The sequence below is a fragment of the Typopeltis vanoorti genome, chromosome 21 (genome assembly GCF_054136105.1).
Source record: "Typopeltis vanoorti isolate ZY-2024b chromosome 21, IOZ_Tvanoo_1.0, whole genome shotgun sequence".
NCBI classification, from domain to species: Eukaryota; Metazoa; Arthropoda; class Arachnida; order Uropygi; family Thelyphonidae; genus Typopeltis; species Typopeltis vanoorti.
The window spans coordinates 47,126,111-47,145,861 of NC_143569.1; the positions used below are offsets into that span (position 1 = coordinate 47,126,111).

The 19,751-nt window shown below is 35.0% G+C and overlaps 1 protein-coding gene across 1 annotated transcript in view; it reads left to right on the forward strand.

The window, feature by feature from the left end:
• The window catches only part of LOC150094830 (bcl-2-related ovarian killer protein-like), a 60,746-nt gene extending 43,138 nt beyond the window's left edge, over positions 1 to 17,608 (forward strand). Inside the window, exon 2 of the mRNA XM_090411418.1 lies at positions 17,405 to 17,608. Within this exon, the coding sequence (XP_090267544.1) occupies positions 17,405 to 17,533 (129 nt within the window). The 3' untranslated portion in view covers positions 17,534 to 17,608. The remainder of the gene's footprint in view (positions 1 to 17,404) is intronic.
• The last annotated feature ends 2,143 nt before the right edge of the window (positions 17,609 to 19,751 follow it).

Consider the following 19,751-nt stretch of genomic DNA (forward strand, 5'->3'; position numbering starts at 1 on the left):
AAAGAGTACGACGCAGTGGAAATAAAACAATGAAAGAAACTTGAGGTACCTTTTACACAAAGCAAAAGCTAAACACAGAAAGAGAGTAAAAGATATTCACAGGAACAGTCTGAAAAAAAGCCTTTGTGCCAAAGTTTTTTTTTTTTTTTTTTTTTTTTTTTTTACCTGCACGTTCTCAGATTGTCAAACTCGATGCTTCAGTTTCTCTAAAATTCCACCATTGTGGTAAAAGGATAAGCGTCGATCTAATGAGAGACTTGCTTCTTTGTTATGAAAATTTAGTATTCTGTACAACTTCCCAAAGACGTCATGGCTCTCTGCACCTTGTTAAGTTGCTTCGAGCATTTTTCTCTTTTGCTACGGAAAACGAAGAAGTTGTTATTCGATAAAGGAGATGTGTGCTTTCTTAGTATTAATAGAAAGATTGAAATCAACCTGCATACCGATATTTTCACTTGAATATAACAAAGACTTTGTATTTTATAAGTTCTGGATGACTGTGAATTTTAACGAAATTCTCAATTGGAATACGATATACAAACAGATACCCGCTAACGATCTACCGGTGCACGCTTAGTGTAACGATCGAAGTTACGATCGTGTTTCGCATTAAGATATCAAATAAATTCCTAGTCCAGTTAGCTTTTATGAGCGACCTTCGCAAGGAGATGCAATCAGCAGCTTCAGGCAACTGAAGCTGTGGTAGTCTCGAGCTTAATACGAAGCTAGACCAGAGAGCTAGTTTTGGAGGTAAGAGGGGCCCTGTAGAAATGCCGACGCAGAATACACGAAGTTCACAATACAGATATACTCAAAGAACCTTGGAAGAAATTGTACAGCATGATTTTGTTAAAATTTATCTCAAGAACAGAAAGAAACCTCACTGAAGAAGAAGAAAAAGAACAGTTCAAAAAATATGCCTTTTTTTAAATATGAGTTCACGCATGATATTTAGGCTTCTCTAGGTTAGCATTCATTTCGTGGATAACCAAAAATATTTTATAGTCTTAGTTGATGCTTAGAACGGTCATGTATTTTTTAACAAAGGCCTCATGATTTTAATAGGGGATTCTAAAAATTTGCGCGTGTGTGTGCGTGCGTGCGTGCAAATCAGAATAAGCAGCAACAGTGTCTAGGTCACCGTATCGTTTAAAAGTGCTGATTAAATTCCTTTCTCAAATATATATAAGTTGTAGAAATACGTTTTTCACTATACTGACAGAAATATCTATTGATAACTAATTAAAAAGTCTGGATATCTATCTCAGGGCCATAAAATAAACAGAAAATCAACCATTATGTTAGAGACGACTAAGCGATGCGAAGCTTTCTTCGGAATTGAGCAAAAAACAGTCCTCACCAAACGGCCGATCACGCGATATCGCTTGATTGGCAATGAACATGTTAAACTGAGAATAACTTTTCGATATACGTACAACGAATTCAGTCGTGATTTCGATTGTAATCTTCTCTATGATTCCAATAATCATTTTTTTTTATGTTGTTTCCACCCACGAAAGGTTATATGCAAACCCAAAGTACATTTTGTACCGTGGGTGGGTTAAGAATTTTTTTTTTTCAATTTTATATATTTATTGTATTGTGTTATTTATTTTTTAATATAGTCCGGAAACACTGCTCTAGAGACCGAACATGGGACTCTTCTCAAGCAACTTCAGGCCTCTAATAAGCGGGGAGGTGGTCTCACATCGTGCGATGAAACTCACCGCACGATTTGAACCCGCATCCTGATGGTTAGAGAGCGGGGTACGCTAACCACGAGGCCAACAAGGCCAGCAAAATTGACCTTTGGTAAAAAATGAATGGAGTTTTTCTTTTCTTTTTGGAGATGTTTAAAAGATAACCTCTGCTGGGGAGGAGAGGGCAGCAAGTTTTGCTTCAGTGACAATTTCAGTTGCCTAATATATGCAAGATGATTTTTTTGCCCTCCATGATGTAGCTGTTTCTCTTTGAGGAGGAAAGAGATTTTATGGTACATTTATAATATTCATATAATAGGGTCTCATAACGATAAATCAATTAAAACGATAAAATACACTCTATAAGTAAGTAAACATCTTTTAAATGTGTAGTGATACTGAGGTCGCTCATTAAAAAGGCGAAGATGAATTCGGGTGTTTATAATTCATAACGAGACAGCTAAGGCCAAGACGAAAGTTTTGGCCTTAGCTGCAATAGTCATTGGCTGATGTCCCTGATTTTCTAGAGGGAAAAAAAAAATCAAACTTTTCGAGAGAACTCAAAATGGTTAGGACCGTTATCTATTCTGATCACTGCCGGCCTGGTTGACCGAGTGGTTAGCGTATCCGATCCCCAACCAACGGGCGGATTCGAATCCTGCTGTGGGCATGGATGTTTGTGATTGTCTTTAGGTGGGAGATAAATTTCATCGCCCGGTGAGAGAACACCGTCCCGCTTATTGGAGGCCTGAAGTGGCTTGAAAAGTTCCATGTTTGGTCTCTAGAGCAGGGTTTCCGGACTATGCAAAAATAAATAAACACAAAAATATATAAAATCAATAAAAAAATATTAAAAAAACCTTGTGGTAGAAGCAACTATGGTAGTGCTCTATGATGACAAATCGGGATCGCAGGCATTTGGTACGACTCGCAACAACTGAATGTTTCCAGACTCGTCAAGAACTGCTTCAACAGTACAATACTGGATCCAGTAAACCAGTTTCAGAACAAACACTACGCAGAGAACTGCATGGGTTAGGCATTTTTAATCGTGTTGCCCGGATACGGCCTGCCTGGTTGGCAAGTTGGCGGTCAAACCAACAGGTCGCGGGTTCGAATCCCGCTGCGGGCATGAATATTTCCGATTGTTTACCTTGTGCACTGTTATAATCTTTGATATGGCGCGGTATGATCTTTGCTGTCCTTGCGCAATTAAAACCATAAATCATCATCATCATCGCCCGGATACGTCCCAAGTTAACAACTATACAGAAAAAAAATCGCCTTACTTGGATAAAACATCGCGCTGGACCACTGACCAGTGGAGACGAATAACATGGTCCGACGAATCCAGATTCTGCTTGTATTTCAATAACAGCCTCTCCAGGGTCACGCGGAAGGCTGGAAAAGTATTTAACCCTGAATGTTTCGAAAGAGCTGCGAAAGAAGGTGGCAGTGTCATGTTTTTGGGCTGTATTTCAAATACTGGAGTTGTCCAATCGCATGAAATCCATGGATTATCTGACACTTTTAAATAATGAAGTATCGCCATTTGCCCAGGTTTTGGAACAAGAAGGACATATAGTGGATTCTGAGTTTCAAGATGATAACTCTCGTGCCCATCGAATTGTGCTGGATTGGTTTGCAGAACATAAGAAAGACTTCTACATCCCAAATTCAACTGATCTGAATGTTATTGAAAACTCTGGGACATGTTAGAAAGGGCAGTAAAGAAGAAACATCAACACCGTTGTAATAATTATTGTCTCTCACAAAACCGATCACGTTGTAAAATATTTTAATATAATTTTTATAACGATATCCGTGAGATGACATGGTCTTCGTTCATTATCTTATACGATAAACTTCGTCATCATGTACATTTAATCGTTTCGTTATGCTGAAGATGACGTGCTTTTTTCCCCCCTCTCATAATAAGGGTTCTCTCTCTCTCGCGCAAGCATCGCACCTGTAGATGCGCTATGTGCTATGTATATGCTTGTGTTTTCCACCTCTTCCAGCATGAAATACTCGGATATTTACCCCCCCCCCCCTCCATTTCCAGAAGCATGAGGCCCGAAGGATTTGCCTGGAGGTACTTATATGTTTGGAAAGGAAAACCGAAGTAGGATCCCTTCCCTAGAGATTGTCCTTCCCTCCAGTTTTAGTCATCCACTTATAACTGCGTGATTAATGTTCATGCGATGGTGTACTCAATACATTGGTAATCTTATTCGACAAATTACTGCTTGAAAAACTGCAGATCTGTCTAGTCATTAATTGTATCTCTGCTTGGGGAAATTACCTTCTGTTCTTCTTCACCTTCGGAGACTTCTAGAAGAAAAATGTTTTGTCAACTAGCTGCGATAGCATATCCCAATTACTATCGCAGCTAGTTGACAAAACATTTTCTGCTAGGTCACTATGTTGTTGTTGTTGTTCTCGTGATGATGAAATAACTTGATTAAAGTCTGTTAAATGTTCGTAAGGGTGTTTGAGACGACTGGCTGAAGTTTACTTTCGATGACGTAGGGATAATTTTTCCTGGTTTTCTAATAAAAAAAGGACATGTTTTTGAGAGAGGAAACATTGAACATCTTCGAAGAAATGAAGGAAAATACTTCATTTTTATGTCATTTTTTAATATTTGCTAATAACTTGGAAATACAAATTGGTTGACTTATCGCGTCCTTGAATTTCTAACTATTGCTCTTATAAAGTAAGTATAGTAGGGATTCCGAATTAATTTTATTATTATTATTATTTATTATTATTATTATGATTCATAGCTATAATAATTATCCATAAGCGTTGTTAATCTTGGTTCGTAGCTTGAGGGACTTTTATTCATTTATTTTTGTTTTCATATCTTCTCCCACCTACTTCGGGTTTGGAGCGATGTTAGAACCCTTGTCTGATTATGGCAACAACCATTGACTGGCATAGTTCCAGGTTAAAGCCATAAATACACAAATAAAAATTTAAAAAAATGAAATAATAAACCACTCGCAAATTGCTAATAAACCGCTTACGCTTTTCTAAATGCTACTCGATTGTTTCTATGCTGATTACACGATAGGTAGCAAGTTATTGGCCTACTTCATGGGTTATTAAAATAGTGTCATGCGCCTTTAAACACCCATACACATGAGTAATTAATAAAGACCAGATTATGTAGTGCAAAATGTAAATAATATAAATATTAATTAAAATTTATGTAAATGAAGTAATATATGTATTAAAGCAGTGGAGCAATGTCGTGCCGTCCTAATAGGGTTACATTTAGGAGGATACACAAATAACTAAAACAGGCAGAGTCAAACAAGTTTAATTGCGTCTGTAACAAGACATAATAAATATATAAATAATGAGATATAAAAATATCAGCAAATTTATGCTCACCAGAGGTCTAAATATGAATTTAGTACAGAAATAAATGACCGGAGGCAGTTTTTATTTATTTATTTTTTTTATTTTAAGGTGCATTTCGTTATAGCATTAACAGATAGTGACAGATAGATGAGTCATTTATTCATTATCCGTAGCAACTGAGTCAAAAAATTTAGAATGTGATTTTGGTTCATTTACTGCAAATTTTGCCTTAAGTACTGTAAGCATAATTTCCTTTTGCTTATTTTTGGCAGTAAAAATTGTCCACTTAAAATTTTAGTACAGATTCCTAAATGCCAAATTTCATTTAATTCTGTCCAGCCAGAAGGTAGTTTCTATTTTTTTCAATCCGCTTTGTCAAATTTTGCAACTAAAAATCATCCGACTAAAACCAAAATTGACGCGGTGGACAAAATTTAACAAGAATTCGAAATAACGTGTTTTAATAAAAATCTGCCAGTCAGAGGCTGAGGAATAACATGCGAGGGATTGAGGAAGTTAACAAAAAGGAATCTAAATAGGTGTTATGCATTTTGCAAAGCGCACTGAAGAGGTAACTAGAGTTGATCCTTGGTGTGGCCACAACATTTAATACCAACTGATCATAGTCAGTTTGCTAAAATTTATGAGACTATTATGAAAATAATTACTATAAAATAAGAAATCTTGAAAGTCTCAGATCTTCTAGGTGACAATGAAGAGAAACTGTTTCTTTAAGATAAACCGGACAATAAAATAATAAAAAACCTGTTTACTTAATTTCCAATATTTAGATATAATTCATTAATGAGTCTTGCTCTTTGTAGGCAGGCATAATTCTTATCATTCTGACTTAGGCTTAAAGGAATTAAAGACGGCTAAGTCTTTCAAATTAAAAAAAAAAATCAAACATTACAAATTTTTTGGATGCCAATTAATATGTCTCATTTACTGTGAAAGAAAAATCTTGTTTGATGCTATTCTGCTTTGGAAACAAAAAAAGTTAATTTTTGAAACGATAATTTTATCGATTAAATTACTCTGGCCGGAAGGCCTTCAAAAGTAGTCTGCATGGTGAGAGTTCCTTGGAATTATGAGACTGTTTCTCTGAACATCACCAAATATTATCAAAAAATTTTCATACTTGTTAAGAAACATACTTTTGCTGATCATTTTCTTTAAAAATAATTATTATATAAGCAAACAATTTCATGTGAATTTTGAATTCACGTGAACCAGTTTTTACTTCTTTTTTACGTAACTCCCGCCGATGAAAGGTTGTAAATCTATGCTATATAAGTACCGAGAGTGGGTTAACGATTTTTTTTTATTAATAATGTATTTTATTTTTTAAAATAATCCGGAAGTCTGCTCTGGAGATCAAACATGGAACTTTTTTCAAGCCGCTTCAAGCTTCCAATAAGTGGGACGGTGGTCTCACACCGCATGATGAAATTCATCTTCCATCTCAAGAAAATCACAAATTCACGCTCACAGCGGGATTCGAACAGTTTGGTTGTGAGTTTGGTGTATAATTTACGCTAAAACAAAAACACTCGACCTTTTGGTTGGAAAGCAGGCACACACTCGGTCCGGCTGGCATTTAGTGTAATAATTTACTAAAACCAACTGTATTATTTCAAGTTAAAAAAAATATCACAACGACAGTTAATAACTAAAAATAATGTATCAGCATTTTGCATGTTAAAATTTCTCGCTAATGAGCACTTTAAAATGTATAATTTGATAATGGAGAATCCAGTATCTAATTTTTTACTATCCCCATTTTTCATGGGAGATGTAAAATAATTCTCATTTTCTTTTCATCTGGGAGACATGGAGACGCCCGCAGAGAACAAACAACAGTTACGGCAGTCGACCTTCTTCACCTTAACCAGACCTTGATCCCACATAAGTACTTTAAAGTCGTCGACCCTGAGGACACACAAGAAGTTAGGTGTGTTCGCTTTAATAAGCAGCTTCATTTGAAATTCTCCCGGATTTGGATGAGTGCTTGCGATACACTCTACAGAAATAAAACTTTTATTTTCACAATTGATGATTTAATTAGCGATTAATTATTTTTCGAATGACTATCAGGAATGATTTTGTTTTGCTATTTGTAGAAAATAAAAATGCGACCTTCTTCCAATAGTGGGCATATGTCTGTAACTGCACATTTTAACACAAAATACAGCGTAAGAAAGAATACTTCATTGCGCACGTACAAAATATTCCAACTTCTAAGTTTTCCTTTCTTTTCTTTTCTTTTTACTAATTACTTGTGATTGGCGACTGCAATCTCAATCGCAGTACTGAGAACTTAATTATCTAATAACAGAAGTTTTGAAAAATTATTACTGCATGCTAGTAAAAATTTCAAACATTCTAAGAAAGTATGAACAATTAGCAGAGTCCACTTTGTGAAACAGACTTTTTTTTACTAATTATATGAAGAGCCAAAGGCTTCAATTCGGCGACGTGAAATTATTTAAGTTAAGGGATATTACATCCCATATTGTTTCATAGCCGAATAAGAAACTTAAAGAGTTTCATGCCGAATATAGAAACTATATAAAGTTCGGCGAGTCCAAGCGTAAGCAAATACTTGGATATTGCAACACATAACCCTTTTGGTAGTGTAACACTGAGGCAACTCATATCAAGGGTGAAGCAAGCTCCGATCACTGTTCCTGGTATTTACTCATAATGTGAAACCCAGCTCCTAGGTATTTGGATCCAAGTATTTGCTTACGCTTGGACTCGCCGAACTTTATATAGTTTCTATATTCGGCATGAAACTCTTTGAGTTTCTTATTCGGCTATGAAACAATATGGGATGTAATATCCCTTAACTTAAAAAATTCTTTTTTTTTTTTTTTTTTTTTTTTTTAACACGTAACGTTTCTAGTTCCATAAGCCAGACCGCCAGAGAAAGATTTGCTGACTATAGGATAACTTTTTCCTAGGTATTTTTGAGTCGATCTTTGGCACAAGCAAATCCATATTTGCCTGTGCTAAATGCTTTGCTCACCTTGCACGATTAAAACCATAAATCATCATCATTATTATCTCTTCCTCTCTGCTCAGACTAACATTTACCTCTAACTTCTCCTGGAATGAACGCATTAAATCGATAGTTTCCCTGTCATCCAAAAAAATTAGGTATTCTCTTCAGCTCAAGATACTATTATACACCCACCAAGTTACTAACTCTACAAATCCCAAGTCATTCCATCCTTATAATACTGTACATATATTTGGGGTGGTGCACCTAAAAATTCTCGATGCTTTCCGGAGTAGAGCAATTTGGCTCATAGATGATCCCTCGCTCCCTTGCAGACTCACTTCAATCTCTAACTCAAAATGTTTCAGCACTGTGTCTATTCTACAGGTACTTCCATGGTGATTTCTCCACTCAAATGGCAACCATCATTCCTCCACTTTCTGTTAGGCCTTTTAAAACAAGAGCAGCTGCTTCCCAGTCCCTTTGCAACTGTACTGTAAACACACCGAACCTGCTTTCCCTCTTCCTCTTTTATTCCGTCCACCTCTGTCCTCTAGAACAGCCTTCCGCATGAAATATTCTCAATCATGTCAACAAACTTCTTACTCAGTCCTTACTGCAACCCACACACGAGACTGATGTGCCTATAGGTTCGTCGACCTCTGGTGTATATATACTTGTATATACTGTATATATTGACTACTGGCAATGATGCATTTTATTCTAATCATGTATTGATTATGTTAGGTGAATCTATATTCTTCTATCTTCAATAAATCCAAGGTGAATTTGAAAGCATCGTTATGATTAAGCAATCGTGTGGCTTCTTTTTACTTACTTAAATGTTTACGTTAATTTTTTAACATTGTTTTTCTACCAGTAATTATAATATACTTAAAGAAATAACAAATCTGTTTTCTATAATCAACTTCATTTTAGTTTTCAAATAATAAATTAGGCAGGAATTAGATTTGAGTCAAATTGAAAAGAAGGTGGGGAAGATTATCTTTCTTTCTTTTTTTTATCTTTCTTTCTTTTGGATGACAGCATGCGAACGCAACAACCTGTCAGAGTATGATTCAGCATTAAATGTGCAGTCCACAAGTAGGAAATCGGAAAAATTATTCCTATGCAACATGTTCCTTATAGTAAATAAACATCTCCAGCCTTCGTTGATATTGGTCCATACATGTTTGAACTTCTCGCACCACCAAATTTATCAGTCAATTAGACAAATATGTTTCTTCGTTTCTGTTTACCATCTGATGATGCTGATGACAATCTGAAACCACAAAAATTGCACAACTCTGTTGTTCTTTTGTAGAGATGCCATGTTTAAAATAGCATAACAGCTATGACAATATCGCACTTTCTAGGATAAATTAAAACGTTGGTAAGGAAGTGCTGTAATGAAATGGTCGTAAAGACTTTTCAATGCACTTTATTCTTCATTTTCGTCTATGTGCTATTATATACCAAACTTTAATATATGTAAAATGATTTATTAAAATGTCTAACTGGACAAAAATTAACTGCCGCTTTAGATTTTAATAAGAATTTTTCAAAACTAATATCAAGCATAAGAGAGGAAATCTTTTCATTTTGGTGTGCGTGCGTGCGTGTGTGCGTGTTGATATTCTCTATTATCTGCTTCGCTAGCAACGGAGAACTGAAACGATACTACATCTGTGCTGAGAAACTTGTAGAAGTATAAAAGTACAGTATTTTACAGAAGTATAATATATATTAATAAGCACTGCAATAAAAAAGCAATCTAAGGTCTAGACAGTGATTACTGTAGACGGACAGATGTTTCTTCTTCATCCTTAAGTTGTTTTCACTGGCATAATATTTAGCGGAATTGATCCAAGTGTTATCGGCAAAACTCATATATCATATTAAGTATATGAACCTATCTGAAAACTCACAATCTATAACTGTGTGTTTTCAGACCGGTCTGTCTATGGGGGGGGGGAAGAGAGTGGAGGGTGGAGTGCATTAGACTACCTTAGACTCACTTCATCTCCTCCCTATTCGCCAGGTAAAAGAAAACAGTGATGGAGAATGTGCCTTCATTTCCGGTGTGTACTGTTGCCATGTGCTTGAGGTCAAAAACGGAGCTGCGGTCGTTCCACTTGGTGAACTTCAAACAATGAATTTTAAAATAATTTTCACTATGAAATCATTTGAAATTTATGATTATTTTCTAAGATCTGATATAAGAGCTTGTAACAATCAGGATATGAATCGCCTCAATAACTGTAGAAACTTTTTTTTTCCTTAGGGGTATCCCTATTTTCAAGATATACTCTACAGTCAATCGTACGAACGTATAAAGCATACGTACAACCCATTTTCTATATTACAAATTTTTTTTAACATTTTGTTTTTCTTTTTTTACTATAGTACGAGTTCCATCGCCTGATGCGGCTTAAAATGTATCATATCCAGTCCATGAAGGATGGTTCCTAGATTATCACAATTATATAAAACCCTCTGTTGGTGGAATTTATCATTAAAAAACTCTAGTAGTATAGCTAGAATAAGCGTAAGGTAATTTGAGAGGTCCTATCCTATCTATCCTAATTTACGCTCAGGCGTAGACCTACACTTTTTACCGCGTAGGCATTCGGAACCGAAATCCTAAGGGAATAGGTTGGTTACTCCTTATTCCTGGAGGGTGTCCTATGTCTGTAGAAGCGTGTGTTCATGAGGGTGGTTTGCCTGTTCTGTGGGACGAAAAACCCGAGTTTCCGGGTGGAAAAAAACCCTACCTCCGTATGAGACCGGCTAACTCACTTTCGTCGAAAGAGACCAGATAAAGGTTCCTCACGTCACTGAAGGGAATCGAACCCAGGTCTTTCCGACCAAAGGGCTTCGTCTATACTGACTGAGCTACGGAGGCTCTAATTTGAGAGTTAGAAACGCAATATATCTTCCGATAGTGACCTATCACCGGACTATGGAAATCATCGACAATCGCAAACGAATTCTCGATGGTAATAAATTTAAAGTACGCAAGATATATAGTGGAGGGCCGTGCCGTAAGAAATTCCTTAATGTGACTCAATTTTGTCTAATCCGAAATTTCAAATTTCGGATTAGACAAAACAAAATTATGTCTACGTTTCTGTGGTTTAGCAGAAATATGTGATTTATGTTGTTTTACTTATCTAAAAACATGTAGTCTCAATACCGAAGCTTTCTACAGAACTGCTGAACCAGAGAAACCTAAGTATGCATACAATGTATGTCTTCAGCATCCTTTAACTACTGAATACTGTGCTTACATGTGGGTGGTGGACCTTAAAGTTCCCTAAAAATCCTCGACTCGGTATGGAAGATAGCATAAGTTGATTAACGATAATATCACAATTTCACTGCACTCTGCTTCAAACAGACATTCAGTTGCTTCCATTTCCCATAGATATTTTCAAGGTCATTGCTCATCAGAATTGGCATCGGTAGTTCTCCACTCTTCTCTCTATTAAAGCATATCTCTAAAAAGGACAAATTTTCCTTTCTCTGCCTGTGCTACTGTTCATTATAGATCTTCAAATCCTAAGTTAAAGGTTAAAAAAAAAAATTAAATCAATTTTCTGATCGGCCACGGCACTAGTGTACTGTAGGTTAAACAATCCGCCAGGCTTAGGATTACCACAAAAAAAAAAAAAAAATTATATTGTGGATAAGAGAATTTATCCTCTGTTCACAGCTCAGTTCAAGCCAAGAGGAGGAGTCTGATAAATGAAAAATTTAAAAGAAAATGGCTGTCAATAAATTATTTCTCTTATTAAGTGATAAAATCGACTTTAAAATGCTGTGCAATGTCCTATTTAAGTCCCTTACCAGTGTTGTTGCTTCTATAAATAGGAACTATTGTCAAACCAACTGCAAAATACTTTATCGGCCTTTGTATGAAGCAATTAATTTTCATGGGTCATTAAATGCATTGCAGTTGAGTAACAAAAAAAATTAAAAGAAAAAGTGACCCTGATGTCTGCAACATCTGCGCATAAATTCTCTTTAAAGAGGATTGTAAAATGATTGTACGTATTAGTAGGCACTGTACTAAAGATAATGATAAATTGATTTTGATGCAGCACTTGTTCAAAGAATGCATTAAAACAGAGATTTTCACATTGTGGATGTTACTTAAAATATTAAGTTGGTATGGTCAAGGCCTTGCGATTCAGTTTAATTTATTTTTAGTTGTTAGAAATTTGTTTTTATTTAATTAATAAAAAAATAAAATGTCGAATAAATTCATACAAAGTTCGATGTAATAAGTGTCGTAAATAACTAGAACTTTGTTTTTAACAACAGTTTCTATATCACAATCCATGTAATAATGTTAATTAGGAATATTGTTTTCAGTTTGTAACCAATACGGAATGCTGACAATAAACATTAGCACGAAATAACTGTATTCGTATCCCTGAAGTTCAATTAATTACAGTATGTTTCATTTGTAATGTTTCGGTTTTACTCATCGCATTTGTTCATCCTTAGTCTGTTAAGTTCGGTAGTCAGTCTTCGCAAATGTCTGGTGTGTCGAGTAGACAGTATCTCAGCTCTCTAACCAACCTATTGTAGTTTAAATCCCAGTGCAACACAGATATTTGTAAATGTCTTTAGGTGGTCGACGATTTTCTTCACCTGGTGTGAGATCACAGATATTGGAGGTTTGAAGTAACTTGATAAAGATACTTCAGACATTCAGATAAAGCTACCTGACAACTGGAGGTCTAGTAAATTAACTAGATAAAGTTTCAAGGTAGTCATTAGAAGGAAGTTCTCCAATTATCTGACCCCTACCCCAGCTTAACTCCAGTGTAACAGGTTCCAACCTTTCATGGAAGAGATTGGCACAAAAAAGAGTACAGTTTAACAACTACGGAACCAATCCAAGGCAGTGATAAAAAAAAAGTGCATTTCAAGATAGCATTCTTATATTGGCATTATCATTCATTATTACAGCAATTGAAACTAGAACCATTTTTGTTATGCATCTGTATCATAGTTTACTGTATAATATAGTTTTTAAAACGGTTTGTAATTTAAATGGTCATTACATTGAATATTTTTAAACAGTTTACCAACTTTTGCAACTAAACACGATCTGATTTAGCCCAAAGCTGAGATAACTCGACAAATTTAAATAAAAATACCAAATGTCAATAACATTAGTCCCAGCAAACTGAAGAAATAATATCAAATCTAATAAGCACTTAGGCATTTTTTTAAATGGACTTAAAATTGTTCACTTAACTTAGGTTCAGCATTTTTATAATGTAGCACTAGTTTATGATGCTAATAATCTTCCCCTTTCCCCACACACCGTCACAGCGTGTATGGATATGTATATATTATTTTGCAAATTAAGTGCTATTAATATTTCGTAATGTTAGTATGTACATAATATACATAATAATATGTATAGGAAGCCAAATGGTGTCGAATAGGTGTGGATAGTGACTTAACGCTTATGAAGCCTACAGCAACCATAGAATTTTTTTTCTAGACTAATGGGAATGGTGCGTGCATTGTACGACCTCAGATTATATTTCAATGTCAAGAAATGTTTAGCTTTTCTTGTTTAAATCGTGTTTTTAAACTACTGTATCTTCTCAGAAGATTGAGTAACTCTAATCTTCTTCATGTTTTGGTTTTAAATAAGGAAAATGAGAATGGTTTAGTGTGCGGAGAGAATCTCATCGCCTTCTTTAGTTGGGATGCGTTTAACCGGAAATTGATCTGCCTTTTCATATTATGGTATGCTTCCTTTTAGCATAATTGAGTTCGCTATTCGCGCTGGAACTACTGTTTACTCATGAGATTTTCCATCCCTGGAAACGAAGCTGCAAATTAGATTTTGAACGTACTAATTCTGTTATATCTGACTAGAAATTTATCTCATGTGCACAAATTATTTCTCCCTCTTCTGTTTGGGAATTCGCTTGTAGAAGTAGCACCACAACTTGTGGGTAATTTGCTTAACATATCATATGTAAGATGCTTTATTATTCCTTGCGTGCTACAGAAACAGAAGCGTAATGACTGATAATACAGAGCAGCAGAAACCCTTTTAATAACAATTTTCACTCTGCATGTATCCTAAATGTATTTTTGAATAAGTAACAGTATTGACACATAGCGCTTTCATGATTTTAACAAGCCGGAAAAAATATTCTTTCCTTTCTTATGTACATTTATTGTGTACTGGAAGTTATATATTACTGGCAATAACCCAAAATTATATTTGGGGAATGAAATTTTAATGAGAAACTCTTATTAAACCACCATGCTAAATTTAAAATTCGTTCGTCTTTTCAAGATGAACAGATAATCTTTCCTATAATACGTTCCAGTAAAAGAAGTCAAATAATTGATATTCGTCACATATTGTAGAGCTTATTAATTTATTTATCAAGAGACAATTGAGGCAACAGCGTATTACATCCGTGGCAAGTTGGAAAGTCTGGTAGAGCATCGCGCGTGAGGTGCTTTGAACACTGCTTTAATAATAGAATCAATATTTAATAAATATTAAAAAAAAATAATAAAAAAACTGTGTGTTCCTAAACTGGTGTAGTTGTGAAATGGGAGAAATCCTTCGACGCCTTTCTAAGACTAACTAACTCACGGTTTTACTTAGTCACATCCAAAACATCTTATCGATTTCTTGACGTTCAAACAGGGATCAATCCGAATAAGAGGTATGCCGCTAGAATTCATCTCACAGATAGATTCGATTTCAAGATCCTTGTCTGACTAGTGGTCCTGCTGAGGATAAATCACACACTTCTTAAACAGTTCAGTAATAATAGTAGCTATTTCGTAGTTAACTAACAATAAAAATGGACAATGCGAACTTGGTGCAGCAATGGACTTCAAGAGTAGACTTCAAACTCGATCTGGAAAACGACTTCCCTTCTATGGACTCCAAAAAACACATTTTTACGAAGTTAGTGCACTGTCATTCCACACGAAATGCTCATCGATCAATGCTCCAGTAACTTCTTTTGATACTAGACGGGATGACGCTTAGCATTGGATAAGTGATAAATGACGCGTTTTTCCAGTTTCTGTCGAAAGAAGAGGAAAGGGGAGACGAGAGAAAAACCGTGAAAAGATCATTGAATTTGTGCACTTGCATTGATGCATTGCTGCTGAATAGTTCAGAACTCGTAAATGTCCATATGGATCTAATTAACGCAGTAGTTCCTTTAATGTCTCTTTACGTCTCTTTACGTCTCATTTAATGTTTGAATTCTCTTTCTCCTATGTTTTTATGGCAAATTATCACTAACAAGGAATATCATGTACTTTTGTTTATGTATAAAATAGCTAATTTTAGCAAAAAATAGCAAAGCTTGAAGTAATTGTATATTCTGTTTTAAATGTATCTTTATTTAAAATTCATTTGCTTTTCTTTGGCATTTCTCAACTTTTCCATAGTTGTATATGTGTATCTTATTTAAATTTATTTTGGTCAATTATGATCTGCTACTCCACTCGAGTTTTTTCCCTTCAGCCTAATACTTTCTGATATACCAGAACCTCCCCCCACCGCAACACACACACACACACACACACACACACACACACACACACACACACACACACACACACACACACACACACACACACACACACACACACACATACTCACACACACACACACACACACACACACACACACACACACACACACACACACACACACACACACACACAGTTCACCGAAGGATAGAAAGCTGCATAAGTTTGTAGTAAGCTTTTCCTGCTGATGCTTGCCTTGTACACAAAATGGACACAAGTTTTAATAGACAGCCAATCATCTCAGGATAGAAAAGTGACCTAAACAAGTTACGATAAGCTACTATATCAAAAATAAATAAGCATTAAAATGAAATATGAAAAAAAAAGTCAGACAACAACTATTTTTAAGCGTGGACCCATCTGAATGCGAATTCGATCGATACCGTCACGGCATGTCGAGTTAGCTCGCCTGGAGCTCAGCGTAGATTAGTTTTCCCGAAGTCTAGCCGCCTCGGGAAAGAAAAGTGATGTAGGGAATGGGAAGATTCTCGTAGGCTTTTTTTTTTCTTTTTTTTCCCACCGGTGGCTATTCAATCGATCTCCAGCATGTTTTCGCCTATTAACCGTAAACGGCCCGTGTATTTTTCTTTTCTTTTCAGCATTCGAATGAATGCTGAAAAGAAAAGAAAAGATGCAGAAAATCGAATAAAGTCGAAGGGGGAATAGATAGTAGGGGGGAATTAACAGAATAAAATACGATAGGGAAAATACAGGTGAAAGGTAGAAGAATGAAAATGAATTCAACTCATTTTGTCACCTGCTTCATTTCAACATTTATTCAAAAAAAAAAAAGTATCTGTCATATTGTATAACATTAGTATAAATCCATGAAGCCTTATTTCGATGTTTTTTACCAACTAGCTTTTAAAAATAAACATTTGTTATGCAAGGCAACCATATGCGAAGAAAATAATTAAATTTAACATACTCTGATTTTTTTGGCAACTTCTGAATCGCGTGAGTTATTTTGAAAGCATTGATCAAGTGACAAATCAAATATTCTACTTCGTCAGGTATTTATAATGGTGACATATTTGGGGCATTCATAAGTATCCTTCAGATCTGATTACATTTTAATCAAGGTATTATCATTAGTTAAACATATACATCATTTCTAGTCAATAAATTTAAAAAAAAACTTTAATTAAAATATCACAGAGGTAAGACCTCAATTTGTCTTAATGTCAATTTTGTATGTTGACCTTTTCAAATCGAGATTGTTATCGATGCAAATACAAATAGGAACCGACAGAGTGGCATGCACTACGTGTAATGAATATTAATCACAGTGTGAACTACGAAATGGTGAGCTTAAATATACTCGATTAAACTTCATGTTCTATAAATTGCTTATAAACAATTATGAATCCCTTTGATTACATATACCTACTTAAATATTGGGAAAAGTCCAAATACTTCAGGAAATTACGCACCTTGCTGGAAATACTTTAACTATTAGACATTTATAGTGAAGCATATATTAGACGATTTCAAATGTATTACTTTAATCACGTAGATTTAAAACGCGTTTTTAATGTAAAATTCGAAAAAGTTATACAAAACAGAGAAAATGATTATTGGCGTAATTATCTAAGTAAAATGAATTCTACAATTAGTTTAATTTTTTTAATGTATTAAATTTAGCAAGTTGTATTACTTTTATGTTATATACCATATAAAATGATTTTATCAGTTACTTATATTTATTATTATCTATTTACAGACGACACTGCTTACATGCTTCAAAAGAAAATCTACACAGCCCATGGCGCTAAAGGTGCTGCTGTCAGTTTCAGCTGTTGTTATGGTAGCCATATTAATTTACTGCATAATACGACAAACTTCGTTGTAGGATCTGCCTGCTAGCATTTGTCTTGTACATCATACTGAATGTTTGTAACGTCTGTCATTAAAAGAAAATACATTATTGTTGTTCTTTCATTCTAATTTTAGCAAGTAACTAAGCAGTTCGTTTCTCTTAATATATTGTAATTTGGAAGAGCACCCTGCATCTCAAGAGAGAGAGATGAACCATTTATTTTCTTCATCTCTTTTAAGCTCTCCTAGACAGATGATAACTACAACGATAATATTTATAGATAATGAGTTAATGAAGTTTTATGATCTTTTGAGACCATAACAATTTAATATTCGCACAAATTGGCTTTCTCTGAATATTATAAATTGCTTTTCGCCCTTCATTAGACATTGTTTATGTTTCGGGTAAGTTAAATTACGTTTCTTGTAAATTAAATTTTTACTGACATTTATACATTTGAAGTTACTGATTTATCTATTCTTTTCTTTTATTTATTTTTTATAAAGTCATCCTATAATTCAAACGCTATGACGTCGTGTTATTTTTTTTCAATTCGGAATTCAGTTTATTTAGTCATAACGGAGAAAGAAGGTTGATATGATAGAGGTCTATAAATTTCGGAATGGGTGTTATAGGATATTGTCTGATGAAATATTTCGTTATATGGAAGGTCGGGCGAGAACACAGGGGAATCCATGGAAGTTAAGTTTGTTTGCAGTCAAGAAAGGATTGAGAGCTAGGTTTCTCTCTCAATGAGCACTGAGTGAGTGTTGTGCATCTAGTGTGAATGAATTTAAGGGAAGGTATGACAGCTGGTTTGAGTGACGTAGAGCCTCTCTCGATGAGTCCTCGACTCCCTGGTCTCAGATAATAATAATGATATGATAATGATAAAAGAATTCGGCATTAGAAATTCCTTATCCGATTAAAATAGTAAGGGTCGTTACTAGGGAAAAAGATAGTATTAGAAAATGAATGTGGAAACTTTCTAAACCAAACTTTGCCAAGTCTCGTATCTGGAGAATCTCTCGAAATTTTCTACATGTGATATGCTGCTATCCCCCACACTTTTCTCATAAACCTTCAATAAAATGTTTTAAGAATTTATACTTTTGGAGGTTTCTTTGTGAATAAGAAAGGAATTACACACATATTCTGCGAGATAACATTTCTGAACAACTTGTTTTTAACCACATTTCTGCTAAGTAAAAGGAACATAGCCTGCTCAGCATCAACACCCTTAGCTATCCCTTGAAAACAAGTAGTTTTATCTTGTAATTTTAATTTTCCGTTCAACCCTCGTATATCTAGTCTCTAGTATCAACATTACATGGTGCAGTAAGTGTTGTGACTTGGTCTGGTTTAATTAGAATTACAACCGAAGTAACTAACGATATTGAAGTCAGTCACGGCTCTGATCATATGCATTATTTACTTGTTTTGTGGGATGAGAAATCCGAGTTTCTAGAAGGAAGAAAGAAAGCCAATGGCACACCTTCGTATAAGACTGGATGACTTGCATATTGAACTGAAAAATCTGTTCTTCGCATCCTCGAAAGGATCGGAACACATACTTGAGTTTAACCTAGCATTAGTCAATAAATGACTGCATTAGTGCTACAGCGTTGATTATTCAAATATGGCCTATTACAAAACAAAGACACTTTTTCAATCAACTGGAATTAAGAAGTCTTTATCTGTTCACACACCTATGGATATTGTAAAGGTGAATGAATTGATATTATAGTCCAATATTAATTGTTATAGTTATAGATTTATGCCTCTTTCTGATAGGCACTTAAAACGTAATTCTTCATTTCTGTTCTACAACTTCGTCTATTTATTTATTTTTTAAGCAAATGATTCCCTGGGTAGGGGGAACTCCTCCTGACTTTCTTGTTCACCTGACCTATACGCGTCCAACTTATTTCCGTGAGGATATTTCAAACAGTGTATGAAACAGGATCGCTTACAATCAATTAAACTGAAAAAAAAAAGACAATAAACTAAAAACATATGGACGAAGTGTTGCAAGTAATGATCAATATCAATCACCTGTAAACATTGGTCAGGTGCAAAGAAGCTCATTTCGAAAAGCAGTATCTTCAAGCAGGAACGATGCTCTTATATATCGTTTATTTAGAAAACTTTTTCCCCTTTCATGTTACTCCTACATTCGTCAAGTATTTCTGCGGCACCTCTTGTATATTAGCGAATTCTCTGCCAGAAATTGGTGATGACCTTCGAGTTG